Consider the following 17,966-nt stretch of genomic DNA (forward strand, 5'->3'; position numbering starts at 1 on the left):
TGTCTCTGCAAAAAATAAACAAAAGTAACCAGGTGTGGTAGCGCATGTCTATAGTCCCAGCTATTCAGGAGGCTGAGGTAGGAGGATCACTTGAGCCCGGGAGGTCTAGGCTGCAGCGAGCTGAGATAGTGCCACTGCGCTCCAGCCTAGGTGATGGAGCGAGACCCAGTATGGGCAAGCAAGTACCATCATGTGTAGTAGCAGATAGTTCACCTTCTAGTTGGACAGAATCACTGCCATAAACAAAGTAAATTAGCTCTTGGCATATGTGGGACACATATATGAGGTAAAAGTTCTTGGCAACTTTTTATTCTATCATCAAAAATTTAGGCTGGGCACGGTGGCTTATGCCTGTAATCCCAGCACTTTGTGAGGCTGAGGTGGGCGGATCACCTGAGGTCAGGAGTTCAAAACCAGCCTGACCAACATGACGAAACCCTGTCTCTACTAAAAATACAAAAATTAGCTGGACGCAGTGGCGCGTGCCTATAGTCCCAGGTACTCGGGAGGCTGAGGCTGGAGAATTGCTTGAACCCAGGAGGCAGAGGTTGCAGTGAGCCGAGATCGTGCCACTGCACTCCAGCCTGGGTGACAGAGTGAGACTCCATCTCAAAAAAATAAAAATAAAAATTATTCCACAAGAGAGGAATTTTTTTCTCACTTAATTATTTTGTGAACTTGATCTAAACTGGCAAAGATGATTTGGGTGTGAGTGGCCAAGAAGGGTGCTGTTTCTTGCATCTGAATATCAGTCCACACACTGCTTCATCAAAAGAGCAACAGTTAGGGGAGAGCCTCTTGATCTTGATTATATCTCTAAGGAATAGTGAAAATTAGGAATGTAGTCAGTTGGCAACCACAAAGTGTATGTCACTTCAACATACAGTTTAGAAAACTGGAAAGGCCAAGACTGCTTTTTCTTACTGGACTAATCTGGCTGTCAAGGGGATAGGTACCCATCTAAGTTTTTGAAATAAGAAATAATATAAAAATGTTTCTTCAGGACTCTGAAGTTATCAGTAAAGGACATTTTTGTGTTCTCAAGTGGCTTGGTGAAGAAGTTTATTTTCAAATAGACTGACCCTATCACTTCAGGCCAAAGTAGCATAATATCGAGGATAAGATGTCAGGACTTTGAAAGATCAAATTGTGGTATAAATAACTCTACAGGATTATGTCTTTTACAATTGAAGATGTTCTTTATTCATCAGAGAAAGAAATTGATAATGTATTATTTGGCATATTTAGAAACTGCATGCAGTAGTACAACAGAAAACGAAGACACACTTTTCAGACCACATGCAAGCAAAGAAAAGAATAGAAATCAATTTGTTTCCCTCTCCGGCTTGAAGAGTCTTATCATTCCATCTTCGGGACCCAGTATTTTCACCAGCTTAGTTTCTGATGGAGTCCTAAGAGTGGTCTTCAAAGAGAAATTGCTCCATAATTTTTAGGTTCACGTGTGATTGAAAAATCATAGTATTCAGCAGAAACACCTGCTGTCATTCCTGAAAATCATTTAGCTGTGAGTTAGCATTGTCCTAAAAATCATTTAGCTGTGAGTTAGCATTGTGGCAGTATAAATGTGAGAAACTGGGACCCAGTCGTGACAAGCGAAATACTCAGAATTTGGAGCTTGTTAAATGGGAGGGTCTTTAAAACCCTCTGCATGTTTTGTGAGTATGAAATCCTCTTCTTTTTAAGAGGATTTTTCTGTGGGGTGGGGAACTCGGATCACACAAGATACTGATTTCTGTCATTGAGAAAGAAGATGAGGCCCCAGTCCTCTTTTGGCCCTGTTAGACCAGAGAGCCTCTAGAGCAAACTTTCTAACCTGTGGCCCATGGGCCACATGTGACCCAGGATGGCTTTGAATGTGGCCCCACAAAAATTCGTAAACTTCCTTAAAACATCGTGAGGTTTTTTTATGATTTTTTGTTTAAATTTCATCAACTATCATTAGTGTTACTGTATTTTATTTATGACTTGAGACAATTCTTCTTCTTCCAATGTGGCCTACATTGAAGGAAACCAAGATTTTGGACACCCCTGCTGTAGAGGATCTCCATGGCTCCTTAGAGAATGTCTGCTCTTGTGCGTTCATATGTGACCTGCCCATTGGGCTGGCTTTCCCTAATGTCCTACTAGGAACTGGCAATTGGCTTTGTGAGAATCCAGACTGAAGTATATTCTTCTTTTGTTTCTCTGGCACAGAAACTTGCCTTCATGGTGTCTCTAGGGTTGGTAACACATGACCATCTAGAAGGTAAGAGAAGATATTCTTGGCACTGCCTTTTTTTCTGGCCCACAGCTTTGTTCCTGAAAATGGTGTTTGATTGAATTCCTAGAATAGAAAATTGGAACACAAATAGAGTATGATTCAGCCAGTGTGGACTTTATTTCCTTTAGTGGGAAAATTGCCTTCCCTCTGTCTAATGTTCCTATCATTATCCAAACTACTGTCCTGGGAAAACCTCGCCAGTTGCCTAAATTAAGGTGACTTCTGTTCATTTAGGGGAACTCTTCTTTTTCCAAACAGCACAAAGTAGCAAGGGTTGTCTATTGTTAAACTCTCAACAGAGAACCACGTGTGGGGCGGCGTGGTCTTGCGGGTGAGAGTAGACAGTCCTACACATTTGCTGCCAGTAGTGTGCTTGCCTCTGTTGAGGCTTCAGTGAGACAGAGACTCGTCCCTAATTCTGATTTCTTATGGGAAAACCAATAGATAAAACAATGAAGTTAAGTTTTTTAGGTTCTCCATGCCTCTCTTTTAATCAAAACTTTTTCTTCTCTCAAGAAATCCAAAGCAAGAGGCAAGAGCGAAAAAGAAGAACAACAGCAAATCCGGTCTACAGCGGAGCCGTCTTTGAGCCAGAGGTATTACTGGCCAGTGCCTGGCCCTTCCCTCATGTTCCAGTTTTATTTATGAGCTGTTCGGTGCCTCCCCTGTGAAAACCTGCTGAAGAGCAGCACCCTGATTGCACTTGGCCAGTTCTGTGAAGTGGTAGATTTTTTTTGACTTATCATTTTTATTAGTCACTGCTTACCCCTTAGGTTTTTTTCCCTACGTTTCAGCAGATACACGCCTACCTTAAAATTTTAATTCATCCTGACTTCAATACAACTGTCATCGGCAACAGAGGCAGACTTCTCTGAGATAGTCTCTGAGAGCCAAGTACATACAATAAAACCCTTGAGCATTGAGACCTTAGGATGATTAGCACTAACTAGTTGGCATGTTGACAGTCATGCCATGCTTGATCTTTAGCTTGTGCCAGTATTAGTAATAACCACACTATTCAACAGTCACCTTTCCTTCTTCAATCCTCAAAGCGTAAGAAGAGTGCAGTCACATACCTAAACAGCACAATGCACCCTGGGACCCGGAAGAGAGGTGAGGAGCTTTTTATATCTCTCCCTTGCTGCTGTTGCTTTTGCTTTCTGTGTGTGTTTCTTCTCCTTCCCTCCTCTCATCATTATAGGACCTAATTCCTCTATCCTTTGAAAATAGTTTTGTTGTTCTCTGAGAATGGGAGAGAAAAGAGAATGAGATTTCTTATTAGAGTTCTGTATGCTGAATCAAAAGCTGACTTTACTAGGATTCTGGCAAAGCTGACTCAGGGGAATGGCTTAATGTAGCATTTCTGCCCCAAGCCTGCCAGGCCATCCATGAGTAGCACAGTGAACAGAACCCCATGTAAAAGGAAGCATTTGAGTGTCATTAAGCAGAACAGAGCACTGCCGTTGCCAAGGTATTCCTAATAGTGTCTTGGTTGTCCTACTGCTGGCAAGGCCAGAGTGTGACGCTGAGTTTCTTGGAGCTGCAGACTTTCCAGGAAGGAAAGAGGTAGCCACACTTGAGAACTTAGAATCTTTGAAAAGAGGACATCTCCAACTAAGGAAGTAAAGGTCACTCTCAAAACAGGCTCCCTAAAGAACAGATTCCTAAAGAGCTCCAATCCCATATTTCAGACCTTCCCATGGACATTCCAGGATCTTACTTTTAGGCAGAGCAGAAAAAACAGCAGCAGGAGCAGCATCTCTCACCATGCAGGTCTAAATAGGTCTTAACAGCTCAGGGTTTGAGCTCATAAACAAGGTACTGAAATTGTTCTTTGATGTCAGTAATACATCCCAAGGTCCTTTTCTCCACATGGTAATGTGTCCCTGAATTATAGTTCTAGGCTAGAAAGGTTGCAGAGTGAGTGGAGTAGCATACTAATTTTTGCATGTGCACACACAGTCTCAGAGCTATTGGAAGCTCAGGAGGTCATCCTGACCCTTTGTCTGCCTTAGGCAGGACTACACTATTACCATTCCCTCCCCACAAAAAAGATATAGCCACCCTTAGTAACCCATTCTAATGTTTCATCAGTCCTGTCCTTCAAGTACTCAAAAATATTTAGATGGGAAACTGTAAGTCATGACTTTATATTGATTCCTGGGCCACAGTAACCAGTACTCTAAGTTATTTTTGTTTTGTTTTGTGTTTGGTGATTTTTTTAGTGACCCCGATGCAGTTCTCAAAAAGGGGCCCCCCAGCCAGAGGCCACAATAATTGGCCTGATAGTGGGCAGCATCTGCTAAGAGGACAGGGGTTAAATGAGCCAGAAAGACCTTGGCATCTCTTGCCAAGGTCAGAGGATAAAAGCCTGCATCCACAGTGCCTAGGATATGCCTTTTGTGGGTAAACAAGAGAGCATTCATCTTGTTCTTCCCCTTCCAGCAGCACTGAACTCCCTGGAAAAGACAAACCAGTAAGAACTGTCTTTGTACTGTAGGCATCACCAATTTAACACAGAGAGGTAATATTTTTGTAACATCTGACAGAATCATGACTCTTGTCCATAATCCTAATATAAATGATAACTGTTGGCAAAGTCATGATCCTACATACCATTTACCAGCGCTTATAGGCAATTTCGTACCTCTCTGTACCTTTTTTTTCCCTTGGTATATTGGGCATATACATTTGATCACTCGTAGCTTAGAAGCAATGACCTCGGCCCTTAGAAGACAAGGGCCCTGACTTAGATATGTGGTGAGGCAAGAGTGGCTGCCCTAGACTTTCTATACCCATGGGGCTCATTTAAGTTGCTTTGTAGCCTTGAGGTTTGAGTCAAAACGCTCTTACACAAATCAGATGTCTCAGGAGTGCTGATGCCAGGGCCTTTCCTGAGACTTTTAAACAGCTCCAATTTTTAGAGATGTAGTTCATCAGGATGTTTGTCATGTAAAATGGAGAGACAGCTGCCAGTCAACTGGGGAGGGTATCCAGGGACAGAAATACTTTAAAATTCATACTTAAAAATTCATTGCTAAGCCCAGAGCATCTTTTAAGCTCTTAGGTTTCAAGCTCCTCCCAGAACATACCTCTCAATAGCTCTACCAGCAAGGGGTAAGAATAGTTAACTTGAATTTTGCCTGTCTCCACCCTCATAAAATGCAGACAGAAGAGAGAAGGAAAAGCAGAAATCCTAAATAAATCAGTCTGTGGGAACTGAGAATCATTAATAGTATTGTGAGAATGCTGATTGCAGAGAAACTTAGAGAACAGTATGCAAAAGATATGAAAAAATAAAGTAAACTCGGCCGGGTGGGGTGGCTCACATCCCAGCACTTTGGGAGGCCAAGATGGGCAGATCATGAGGTCAGGAGATCGAGACCATCCTAGCTAACACGATGAAACCCCATCCCTACTAAAAATACAAAACATTAGCTGGGCATGTGCTTGTAGTCCCAGCTACTCGGGAGGCAGAGGCAGAAGAGTCACTTGAAGCCAGGAGGCGGAGGTTGCAGTGAGCCGAGATCGCGCCACAGCACTCCAGCCTGGGTAACAGAGCGAGACTCCGTCTCAAAAAAATAAAAAATAAAAATAAAAATAAACTCATTCCTGGCCCTGGCTCCCACTGAGCTCTGTTACCTTGGTTCTTGCACTAGAAATCTCAAATCGCAATAGTCCAGGAACTTCACCACAATCTGCCCAAGGTGAGGTCTTTCTGTATAAGCCAGCACCTTCTGTCATTCTCCAGAGCTCTCTTATCCTCCCTTCTCTTGAGAGTCATGTAGTTGTTTCTAATGACATTTAAATCTTTGCTTCTCTTCCTTCCTTTGGGACTGTTGAATTAACCTTCTGTCTGCTACCTCACTTCCTTTTCCATGCTAGCCAATGAGGAACACTGGCCAAAGGTATGTAAGATCATTTTCCCCCTCTCTTTCCCTCCCCCTTTTTCCCTTTTGTTCCCTTCTCTTGGTATATAGGTCGTCCTCCAAAATACAATGCAGTGCTGGGGTTTGGAGCCCTTACCCCAACATCCCCCCAATCCAGTCATCCTGACTCCCCTGAAAATGAAAAGACAGAGACCACATTCACTTTCCCTGCACCTGTTCAGCCTGTGTCCCTGCCCAGCCCCACCTCCACAGACGTAAGTAACTTGGGAAAAGCACACTGTCTTTCTGAGAGCTTAAATTGGGAAAAGCGTTATCATATGTTGTCTCCTTACCGACTTGCACCTTCTTGACTAACCCTGGAACAGCAATTAAACCCTATAGAATGCTTGTTATACCATGTAAGGCAGCTTTCTTTTGAGTTTCCAGGCCTTCCATGTCCTTGAGAAACATGTTAAATATAACCTCATGGAACTCAGCCAGCCTTCAGAGTCTGAATTTGATCTACTGTGAATGAGTTCTCAGAAAACAGATGGGGCGGGGAGATCAGCTCATACAATTGAGAGGTGTGCAGGTTTCTGTCATCAGTGTTTTGGGAGTGGGGAAAAGTGAACAAGGCATACGGTCCCCCAGCAGCCCTTGTTTGCTGCTTCAAATACAATTCCAGAAGTGGAAAGTTTTCTTTAGAGCAAATGTATTCAGCAGAGTTGATCAGAAACAGCTTCCTGAAAACCTGTCAAATACTTAGTAGCCCTTCACCCACAAACTGCAGGAATGTGAACTAGTGCTCTGAATGTTTAAATGAACCTCAACAAAGCTCAGAATTCACTCAGCAGATACTTACTCAGCGCTACTCTGCTGACCAAGTGCTGTTCTTGGGGCTGGGGACACAGCAGGGAACAAAACCAACTCCCTGTCCTCAAGGAGCTCATCTGAAGAGGCAGATAATAAGAAAGTGAATATATAATATGTCAGGTAATGATAAGTGCTATGAAGAAAAATGGGGCTGGGCATGGTGGCTCATGCCTGTAATCCCAGCACTTTCGGAGGCCGAGGCAGGCGGATCATCTGAAGTCGGGAGTTCAAGACCAGCCTGGCCAACATGGTGAAACCCCGTCTCTACAAAAACACAAAAATTAGCCGAGCATGGCGTGCTCCTGTAATCCCAGCTACTCAGGAGGCTGAGGCAGGAGAATCTCCGGAACCCAGGAGGCGGAGGTTGCAGTGAGCCGAGATTGCGCCACTACACTCCAGCCTGGGTGACAAGAGTGAAACTCCATCTCTTAAAAAGAAAACAAAAATGGAGTGGATTAAGGGCATACAGCATACTGGCCGGAGGCTGATGTTTATGAAGAGAGGTGAAGCCTCTCTGACAGGAAGTGAAGGAGTGAACCATGGATCTGGGGAAAGAGCCTGCCAGGCAGAGGGAACCGCAGTTCAAAGCCCTGAAGTGGGAGTGTGCGTGGCATCTTGAAAGAAAAGCAAGAGGGCCAGGATAGCGGGGCAGAGCAAGCTGGCCAGGGTGGTGGGAAATGAGGCCTCAGAGGTGACCGGGCCAGTTGCGCAGGACTTTGTGGCTTTCGTTCTCAGTAAAATGGGAGACCATTAGAGAGTTTTGGGCAGAGGAGTAACATAATTTTTCAATATTTATTTGGGAAATTTTCAAACCTACAGAAAAGTTACAATAATGGTACAAAGAACCAATGTGTATCTTTCACATTGATTCACCAGTTAACATTTTGCGACATACGCCTCTTACCTACCATACACACTTATTTTGGGGGAACCAGTTAACAAGAAGTTGCAGACTTCATGAATCTTCACCCTAAAATATTCCACTATATATCCCCTAAGAGCAAAAATACTGTCTTATGTAGCTACAATGCTTTTATCAAATTGAGGAAATTTAACACTAGTAAAATATTACTATATAAAATATACAGTCCATATTCAGATTGCTCCATTTGTCCCTTACTTGCTTTTGTGACACTTTGTTTTTTCTGCTCCAGGGTCCAATTCAAGATTACTCTTGACATTTATTGTCATGATATTGTCTGTTTGGTAATCCTTTATTCTGGAAGAGTTTCTCATTCTTTGTCTTTCATAACATTGATGTTTTTAAAAAGATAGCCAGTTCCTCTGTAGAATGCGTCTCCGTTCGGATTGTGTGATTTTTTTTCTCAGCAGTAGATTCAGGGTATGCATTTTTGCAGGAGCGCTAATAAGTGACGATGGGTCATTATCAGGGCATCACAGCAGGAGGCACACGTTGTCAGTCTCTCCTGTTGATGATGTTAACTTGCGTCTCCTCAGATAGTTTTCTGTCAGATTTTTCTACCTGTAAATGTGCCTTTTTCCTGTGGTGGAGATAGCTTTGAGTCTGTATAAAAACTGTCCCCAACAAACTGTTACCTAATGTTTTTAGCATCCTTTAATGATTCTTGCTTGCATTTATTATTTTTAAGGTGTACGCAAAATCAACTTGGATTTTAAAAAGGATCACTGTGTCTAAAATATGCAGAAGAAAAGGGCCTATAGGGAAAATAGGATGGAAGCAGGAAGACCAGTTAGGAGGCTATTGCAATTGTCCGGGCAAGAGATGATGGGCAGGCACGGTGGCTCACACCTGTAAATCCTAACACTTTGGGAGGCCAAGGTGGGCGACTGCTTGAACCCAGGAGTTCAAGACCACCCTGGACAACATGGCAAGACCCCTGTCTCTACAAAACACTAAAAAATTAGCGAGGTGTGATGGCAACATAGTGAAACCCTGCCTCTGCTAAATATACAAAAATTAACCGGGCATACTGGTGTGCCCCTTTAGTCACAGCTGCTTGCAAGGCTGTGGTGGGAGGATCACTTGAGCATGGGAAGTTGAGGCTGCAGTGAGCCATGATTGCGCCACTGCACTCTGGCCTGGGTGACAGAACAAGACCCTGTCTCAAAAAAAAAAAAAAGGAAAGAAATATGATGATGATAGCTTGGCCTAATTTGATGGAAGAAGCAGAGATGGAGAAAAGTGATCACGTCTGCATATATTTTGAAGAGCCATCAGGATTGAATATGGGTTATGAGAAAAAGAATGGTCAAGGAGAAATCCAAAGTTTTTGGCCTAAATGACTAGAAAGATGAAGCTTCCATTTACTAAAGATTAAGAGTAGCAGATCTGGGGAGGGAAATAAAGAGTTTCACTTCACACATGTCTCAGTTATTCGGTGAATTACAGAGCTTGTCATTGACCATCCTAAGATAAAATGTCCTTTGAACTTGAAGGTTCTCAGAACCTCCTAATGGCACACCCCTCTCCAAGGAGCAGCAGAATGCCATATGAATATTCTGAGTTAAAATTCCAGAGGCAACAAAGAAAATGTTATCTTTGGAGGACTAGGGTCATAGAAGAATTCTGTTCTCTGACGGGTTTCCTTGTTTCCTTCCTTAGACGTCATTGATGGTTACAGATTCATCATTCTCTAAAGATTCAGCATTTTGTCCAGCTTTACCAACTTTTGGCATTAATAATTGACAGGTTTTCTAACTGTCCTGTTAATAAGCGGCAGGGTCTCTCTCAGAAATCTTGTTTGCTAGCGCCAAAGATTGTCCCAACTTCTCAGTTGAAGTATTGCCAAAGGATCGCCAGCTCATTGGCCTCTTGGTAGAGCTCTCCCTCTAGGGTGGTACACAAATGCTCGGGGACAGATGATTTTGTGGTTCTACATGTGAGTCTCTCTCCTAAACAATGTTGTTTTTGTTGTATTTTTGGGGCCAAATGGGATTATGGTTTTCTTAGAAAGATTGAACCCAAAGGATCCACTCATCAACTCACAAACTAAGAGCTTCTGCCAGGTTTTGTCTTAAAATTGAAACATATTTCTTTTCGGAAATCTAAAGGTAAAAGAAAGCTTTTTTAACAAACTCCCTAAGTTAAACTCAGTAGAACATATTTTTAAGATAATTGACTTCTCCTTTTACAGTATCCCAGTAGTGGCAGTGATTAAAATCAACACACAGGGCTCTGTATGTTTGCTGCTGGGTAGCATAAGTTCCAACAACATTAATTAAACAATAACACTTGAGAGACAGGCATTTCTAGGGATCAATAACCATTTTGAGGGACTTGGTGTAATACAGAACCTACCAGGCACTAATCCTCTAGATGTACCTTGTTGCCACTATCATCATTTTTATGAGAAGGGAAGATACATTAATATAATTATAAAAATTTTTTATCACTTAATGAAATTTCAGTTGATATTGCCATGGTGCTTCCTAAAAACACACCTCCTCAGCACCTAGCCAAGCATCATGGCCAGCTGTCTTTCAACTTACCTACCGTCTGGTTTATAGTAATAATTTGGTCAGTCCTCAAAGCCTAAGCCTTTTGACCTGGCATGGTGCCTCGATAGCACTTCCTCTGCTCTTTTTAGGCAAAGAACCGGTTCTGTATGGATAAAATGTTTTGGCATCTTATATTCATTTCTCTGGGCAGCAGTTCTCAGAGTGTAGTTTGGGAGTTCCCGAGACTCTTTCAGGGAGTCATAAAATCAAAACTATTTTCACAATGATACTAAACTGTCATTTGCCATTTTCATTCTCATTCTCTCAAGACGGAACAGTGGAGTTTACCTGATACTGCATGATGTGTGATGATGATGTCACTCTGGCGGCTAATGGAATGTGTACCTCTGTGTTTTGGAGTTTAAAAATGTTTTGATATACTATGTTTGTAATTTTTCATGGTTCTGTAATTCAGAATTAAAAGTTTTTACCAGCCTGGGTAATAAAGTGAGACCCCCATCGCTACAAAAAATTAAAAAATTAGCCAGGCATGGTGGTATGCGCTTGTAGTCCCAGCTACTTGGGAGGCTGAGGTGGGAGGATTACCTGAGCCTGGAAGGTTGAGGCTGCAGTGACCCGAGATCACAGCACTGCACTCTAGCCTGGGTGACAAAGCCAGACCCTGTCTCAAAAAAAAATTGTTTTTTAACTGTTACTACAGTAAATATTAATAGATATAACTCATATAAAAGCTCTCTGGGATCCTCAGTAACTTTAAGAGTGAAAAGGAATCTTAACACCAAAAATTACAGGATATATAAACAAGATAGGAAGTTTCCTTTGGGAACTTAAATAAATAATTTAATTTTTATTTTCTGTCTTTCTGCCTTCTATTTCTTGATGTTCTCCTTGCTCAGAAGCAAAGGAAAGTGAACACCTCTTCGTTTATCCCAAGTGCCGCCGAATAAGATGCCCAGTTTGTCTCATTCACTTCATCACTGATAATTTTTTCTATGGTTCACGTAAAACAGTCTCTAAAATCACACATTTTAAATAAACTTTCTAAAGATGCAGACTCACCACTTAGGGATAAGTTTCAAGAAAGGCTGACCCTCTAGAGGAGAATAGCCCTCAGCCTGATTTTAATAATGAAGGAAGAAAATCGTAGTTGATCTAGGGATGAAACCTTACCTCTTTTGGTGCCTAGAAGTTAAACTATTAGGCTACATTCACATGTAATATTTTAGAACATATGTTAAGTATTTTTTTTTACTGTCCAGGGGTCACATTTTCCTACTAAGAAAGATTAAAAGCTGCCAGGCGCGGTGGCTCACGCCTGTAATCCCAGCACTTTGGGAGGCCGAGGTGGGCGCATCATGAGGTCAGGAGTTCGAGACCAGCGTGACCAACATGGTGAAACCCTGTCTCTACTAAAAATATATAAGCCAGGCGTGGTGGTAGGCGCCTGTAATCCCAGCTATTCGGGAGACTGAGGCAGGAGAATCGCTTGAACCCAGGAGGCGGAGGTTGCAGTGAACCGAGATCGCGCCACTGCACTCCAGCCTGGTCAACACAGCAAGAAACTCTGTCTTAAAAAAAAAAAAAAAAAAGAAAAGAAAAAGATTAAAATCCATCCACACTATGATGTATCTTAAAACTTTTGTAGCCTCTTTTCTGGGCTGCCAGATACCCTAGTGGATTACAGAGCAAGTTTCCCTTGGAGTGAAATTGTAGGTCCATGACGATGTGTTCCTTCAGTGGTGATGGTGGAGGGATTACATCATAGAAAGGAGGGATTCACATTGCTCTCTATCATTGCTTCCTGTGCACAATTTCTGTATTAGACCCTCTGGCAGAATAGCCAGGAAATCCACAGCGGCACATTGGCTTGACTTGCTGGGTCACCTCTGGCACTTCCCTTCAGTCTTCCCTTCCCTGGTGTCCTTCTCAGTGGATTTAATCCCATCCAGAGAATGAGCTAGGAGTTGACTCACTGGAAAAGACCTCTTCAATAGCTCTTTTTTTTTTTTTTTTTTTTTTGGCTATGTTCTCCTCTTCCAATTTTGAGTAGATCTGCTTTATTCTGATGGTGCCTTCTGTTCAGAGACTCCAGCAGACTTACCTGGGTCCTATAACTATCATTGTGATGGGGGTGGTAGAGAGACAGGACTGGCACAACAGACTGGGGCTGCTCATCTTTTTCCAGCTGGTGAAGTTTTTATAGGGATAAAGCCTCCCAGAATAGAATGGCCCATTGAACAGCAAACACAAAATACTGGTTTTAGGAGAATATTGTCAGCTGTTGCTTTGGCTTTTTAAATTCTTCATTTTAGAAAGAACTCGCATATGAATTTAATTTGTTTCTGACTTAATATTTTCCCCTTTGAACTTTCACTGTATTTTTTTCTTCTTGAGCAAGCAAGTTCAGGAAAACTCCAATTTTTGTCTGTCTTCTTTCCCAGTCCTTCTAAACTCCCCCCAAAATTGATAGGTGATGAGAATTGTTTGTATCATATTGTGAAACACTTTGATGAATGGACTTCCATGCCTATACGTAGGTTGTCCTCTACTAAAACATAATAAACTCTTAGGTATCGCCTATAATGTTAATTTTGGCCTAGGCGACTATAGACCTCTCCTGTAAACTCTTAATTTTAAGAATACAGTAGTCCCTGCCGGGCGTGGTGGCTCATGCCTGTAATCCCAACACTTTGGGAGGCCAAGGTGGGCGGATCACAAGGTCAGGAGATCGAGACCATCCTGGCTACCACGTGAAACCCCGTCTCTACTAAAAATACAAAAAATTAGCTGGGTGTGGTGGCAGGCACCTGTAGTCCCAGTTAATCGAGAGGCTGAGGCAGGAGAATGGCGTGAACCCAGGAGGCGGAGCTTGCAGTGAGCCGAGATCACACCACTACACTCCAGCCTGGGCAACAGAGCGAGACTCCGCCTCAAAAAAAAAAAAGTATACAGTAGTCCTCCCTTATCTGAGGTTTCACTTCTTACTCTTTCAGTTACCCATAGTCAACTGCAGTCTGAAAATATTAAGATGTTTTGAGAGAGAAAAAAGAAGACAGACCTCATTCACATCTTTTATTACAGTATATCATTATAGTTGTTCCGTTTTCTTAGTCACTGTTGTTAATCTCTTATTGTGCCTAATTTATAGATTAAACTTTATTGTGGGTTTGCATGTGTAGAAAAACATATATATAGGGTTCAATACGGAGGTTTCAGGCATCCGCTGGGGGTCTTGGAACATAGCCCCCATGGATGAGGGGGGACTATTGTACTGTCCCCACTCGGGGAGCCTTAGCTATATGGAGTGAGTAGGGGCCTGTGCTAATGGTGATTCCTACTTCTCTTGAGTACTCCTGGACCAAGGCAGCTGATTGTCCGAAAACATTTATATGCATCTAGAATGTGCATGTTAACATTAAAATTTTACCTTTTTTGTCCTTTTTCTTACCTTTCCTCTCAACTTTATAGGGTGATATTCATGAGGATTTTTGCAGCGTTTGCAGAAAAAGTGGCCAGTTACTGATGTGCGACACGTGTTCCCGTGTATATCATTTGGACTGCTTAGACCCCCCTCTGAAAACAATTCCCAAGGGCATGTGGATCTGTCCCAGATGTCAGGACCAGGTACTGTGGGTGGGTCTGACGGGGGAAGGGCCAAGGAGGACAAAGACACGGCCATCAGGAGGAATTCCTTTCCCGGGGAATGGCAGTCTCTTCCCTCTCCCAGTCGGTCTCCAGGCTGCATCTTCCCTGTTCATGACACAGCATGCAGGCGCACGGCCTTCATTCCCTCAGAAACTCTCTGCCTTATTACTGAGCTGGATAGACGCTTCCTTGTATTTGAAATGATTTATCTTCTCTTTAAAAGTCAAGACCCTTAAAAGTCCAGAGTGCCTCATTCTCTAGGAATGGTCTAGACCAAGTATATGGTTTTAAAACTCTTCTTTGGGAATAAAATTAAGAGAAAGTGCCCAGTTGATTAATTAAAATAACACCTTGGGCTGGACGCAGTGACTCACGCCTGTAATCTCAGCACTTTGTGAGGCCAAGGCAAGCGGGTCACCTAAGGTCAGGAGTTCAAGACAAGCCTGGCCAATGTGGCGAAACCCCATCTCTACTAAAAATATAAAAATTAGCTGGGCGTGGTGGCGGGCGCCTGTCATCCCAGCTACTTGGGAGGCTGAGGCAGGAGAATCGCTTGAACCCGGGAGGCAGAGGTTGCAGTGAGCAGAGGTCACACCACTGTACTCCAGCCTGGGTGACAAGAGCGAGACTCTGTCTCAAAATAATAATAATGATAATAATAATAATAATAATAATAATAAAATAACACCCATTTCACTTTTAACCTATTTCAGGCTCAGAGAACTAACTGTAAAGTGCTGTCAATATTTTACAGACTTAAAAGGCAAACATATTCCTAACTGTCCTTGCCTCCCTCCTTCTCTGTTTGGTTTCTGGTTGCCTTTTTTCAACTATCCGTGTATATTTATGTCTTTATGATTTTATTATAAGCTGTCTCAAGTCTTTTTAGAGGTAGGCAAAGTATAAATAATAAATAAGCAAGCTCAATAGCTCAGCAAGCCCTGGGATCCTGCTCAGTTCTTTGGAATCCTGCTTTGAATGAATTCTGGTTTTCCCTGGTAATCTTGTCCTCATCCTGCAGCCTGTGGTGCAGCAGAACACTTCTCTCACCGTCCTCCTCCTGATGCTGCTTTGTGACCTTCTGATGATTTTTGACATAGGGTCTAGATTATACTTTAGTATTTGGAACTAATATTTAATTTCCTTGGTCAGGCTGTCTTTGAGGGACATAGAAATCTAAAATTGAGACAGGCAGCCCATGTCAGGTCAAGGACAAAACTGCCAGTGGCTGCTACCATCATGCTGATGTGTGGCTTTTGTGTGCGTGGTTCTAGCTGTCGGGAGTGGTTGGGTGTCATGTGGCGTGAAAAGATAGGAATGCCCAGCCAAGTCCCAGCTCCTTCTAAGCCTGGGCTCAAGTGTCCTGGCTCTTCCTGCCTTGAACTTCATTCTCCTAAGCTGATATTTGGAACTTTTTCGTCCAGAAACTGTAGACCAGGGTTTTGCAACACTGCTACCATAAATCCTTCCTGGATTTTATCTGCCAGTAGCCACCAATACCATTGCTAGCTGTTACCTAGAGGATGTGTGTTTAAACCTCCTTCTCAAGGTAAAATTCTAAAAATCTTTTCAGATGCTGAAGAAGGAAGAAGCAATTCCATGGCCTGGAACTTTAGCAATTGTTCATTCCTATATTGCCTACAAAGCAGGTAAGGAGTTATCCATACCTACTTTTTTGTAAGCTTCCCCTTGTTAAAAATAAATAAATAAATACTGGCAGTATTTGTTTTATTCTCAAAACGAAATTTAAATTTAAAAATGAAAACCTTTTGCTCTTAACTATTGGAGGAAACAAAAAAATGAAAACCTTTTATTAGATAAAGTGGAAAACTTCTGTAGCATTTTTTTTATTCATTTATTTTTTGAGACAAGGTCTCACTGTATCGCCCAGGCTAGGGTGTTGTGGTGTGATCACAGCCCACTGCAGCTTCCTCCTCCTGGGCCCAGTCAATCCTCCTACCTCAGCCTCCCGAGTGGCTGAGACTCCACGGGTGTACTGCCATGCCCAGCTAACTTTAGTATTTTTTGGTAGAGACGGGTTTCGCCATGTTACCCAGGCTGGTCTTGAACTCCTGGGCTCAAGTGATTCACCTGCCTTGGCCTCCCAAAGTTCTAGGATTACAGGCATGAGCCACCATGCCTGGCCTGTTAGCACTTCTTGGGGGAAAGAAATGAGATGTGTTATCTCATTTGTGTAAAGCCAGACCCAATCCACTGACAGTTTTCTTAGCATACTGTTCACAGAAAAAGGAAAAGTCCAGGTGGGCAGACTCTCTGCACTGGTTGTGGGACTCGTGGGAGCTCTGGGGAAAATATCTTCTTTGGCAGGCATCCTGAGCACAGTGGCCTTTTCAAAGAATTAATTGTCAAAAACTGTTTTTTTGTTTGTTTGTTTGTTTGTTTTTAGCAAAAGAAGAAGAGAAACAGAAGTTACTTAAATGGAGTTCAGATTTAAAACAAGAACGAGAACAACTAGAGCAAAAGGTGAAACAGCTCAGCAATTCCATAAGTGTAAGTAAACCTCATGCCTTCAGCAGTCGATACATAGGTGCAGAGACCTAGGCCTTTCCATATACATAACAGTACGTGTGGGCCCCAGGCTGCTTCAGGTCCTTCTGTTTATTAACGTGATTAACTTGGGCGAATGCAGTTTGCCATCCAGTTAGAGTGCAGCCCTCAGGTACAGGCGGCCAGTTGGTAGGTGGTGCCTTACCCAAGCTCTGGAACATTCTCTTGGCTTTAATCTGAAAGAGGATCTTCAGTCTTCAGGCTGAATAAGTAACAGCTACAACAGTGTAGCCACAGCCCTGCGTATTCCTGACAGTGTGTGGGGGGAGCGTAGCGCCTCACCTGACACTGAGCAGACACAGACCAGGTCCCCTCATGTGATTCTTCCTAGTCACCTGAGTGAGTGGGCCCATCCATACGGCCCTCCCTCGCTCTTTCTTCCACACCATGCTGATTGCATTTCCCGGTTTTCCTGACCAGTGTGAGGAAGCGGGCTTTCTAGAGACAAGTATTGGAAGTAAGTACTGCCCAGCCCGGCCTGTCCAAGTGGGAAAGAGGGTTGTATTTGCAGCAGGGGACAGAGGCTCCTTCCAGGCAAGGAGCCAGTCTTCTTTTCCATTGAGTAGGTCACCCTTGTTGGAGTGAAGTGACCTCAGCCCTCATGGATACCAGGTGGTGCCTTGTACTTGGTGGCAGTTGAACTGTCCTGCTTACCTGCTTTCTCCTCCTCACCATACCTACCTGTGGCATGCAGATTTAACACCTCCTTCATCTCTTTCCCTGCCTAAAATAGAAGCCAGCAGGTGTGGGAGGCTGAGGGCAAAAGGGCAAAAGACTCCCAAGTCCCTGGCTGAGCAGAAGGTGTACTGGCTGCAGGCCTTTGTCCTCGGGGCTTCGATCCTCCTAAATGCTGCTGGCCTGTCCTCTCACTTCCTGCTGCTCTCAGATGGAATCCAGATAGCACTGCGTGTTTTCCACCCTGGAGAGCTCAGTCCAGTCCTGAAGGCTCCCCAGTTAGCATGACAGAAGCGTATCAAAACCTGCCCAAACAGGCTGCAGGGCAGCTGTGGGAACTTTTTTTTTTTTTTTAACAACCTTTGTTTGGAAGTCTGATGGTGGCTCTGCCGGTTTGTTTTTAAGCATTAGTACTCCCGCGTGTTGGTGCCCGCATGCTCTCTTTCTCTCTGTTGCCTTTTGGACCCCTCCAGCCTACCCACTCCACCCGCCCTGTTCCTTAGGTGGTAGCCGCCCACTCCACTGAGGAGCACAGCAAGGCCCAGGGGCTGCACAGCAGTCAGGAGGGCTGCTTTTCCCTGGGCAGAGAGAAGGCACTCTGCTCTCAGGGGCTG

At 43.4% G+C, this 17,966-nt stretch overlaps 1 protein-coding gene across 21 annotated transcripts in view; it reads left to right on the forward strand.

Annotated features, from left to right (window-relative positions):
• PHF21A (PHD finger protein 21A) overlaps positions 1-17,966 on the forward strand; it is a 193,780-nt gene that overhangs the window by 170,524 nt on the left and 5,290 nt on the right. For 17 of the 21 annotated variants that reach the window (XM_037999457.2, XM_037999445.2, XM_037999444.2 and 14 more), the window contains 7 exons: positions 2,215-2,266; positions 2,798-2,877; positions 3,334-3,394; positions 6,262-6,425; positions 13,933-14,088; positions 15,683-15,758; positions 16,517-16,620. In XM_037999457.2, coding sequence (XP_037855385.1) covers positions 2,215-2,266; positions 2,798-2,877; positions 3,334-3,394; positions 6,262-6,425; positions 13,933-14,088; positions 15,683-15,758; positions 16,517-16,620 — 693 coding nt within the window. Of the gene's footprint in view, positions 1-2,214; positions 2,267-2,797; positions 2,878-3,333; positions 3,395-6,166; positions 6,190-6,261; positions 6,426-13,932; positions 14,089-15,682; positions 15,759-16,516; positions 16,621-17,008; positions 17,135-17,966 lie in introns of all 21 variants that reach the window. The other 4 variants (XM_037999459.2, XM_037999461.2, XM_037999460.2 and 1 more) reach the window with 2 other exon arrangements.

Source organism: Chlorocebus sabaeus, chromosome 1, assembly GCF_047675955.1.
Source record: "Chlorocebus sabaeus isolate Y175 chromosome 1, mChlSab1.0.hap1, whole genome shotgun sequence".
NCBI classification, from domain to species: Eukaryota; Metazoa; Chordata; class Mammalia; order Primates; family Cercopithecidae; genus Chlorocebus; species Chlorocebus sabaeus.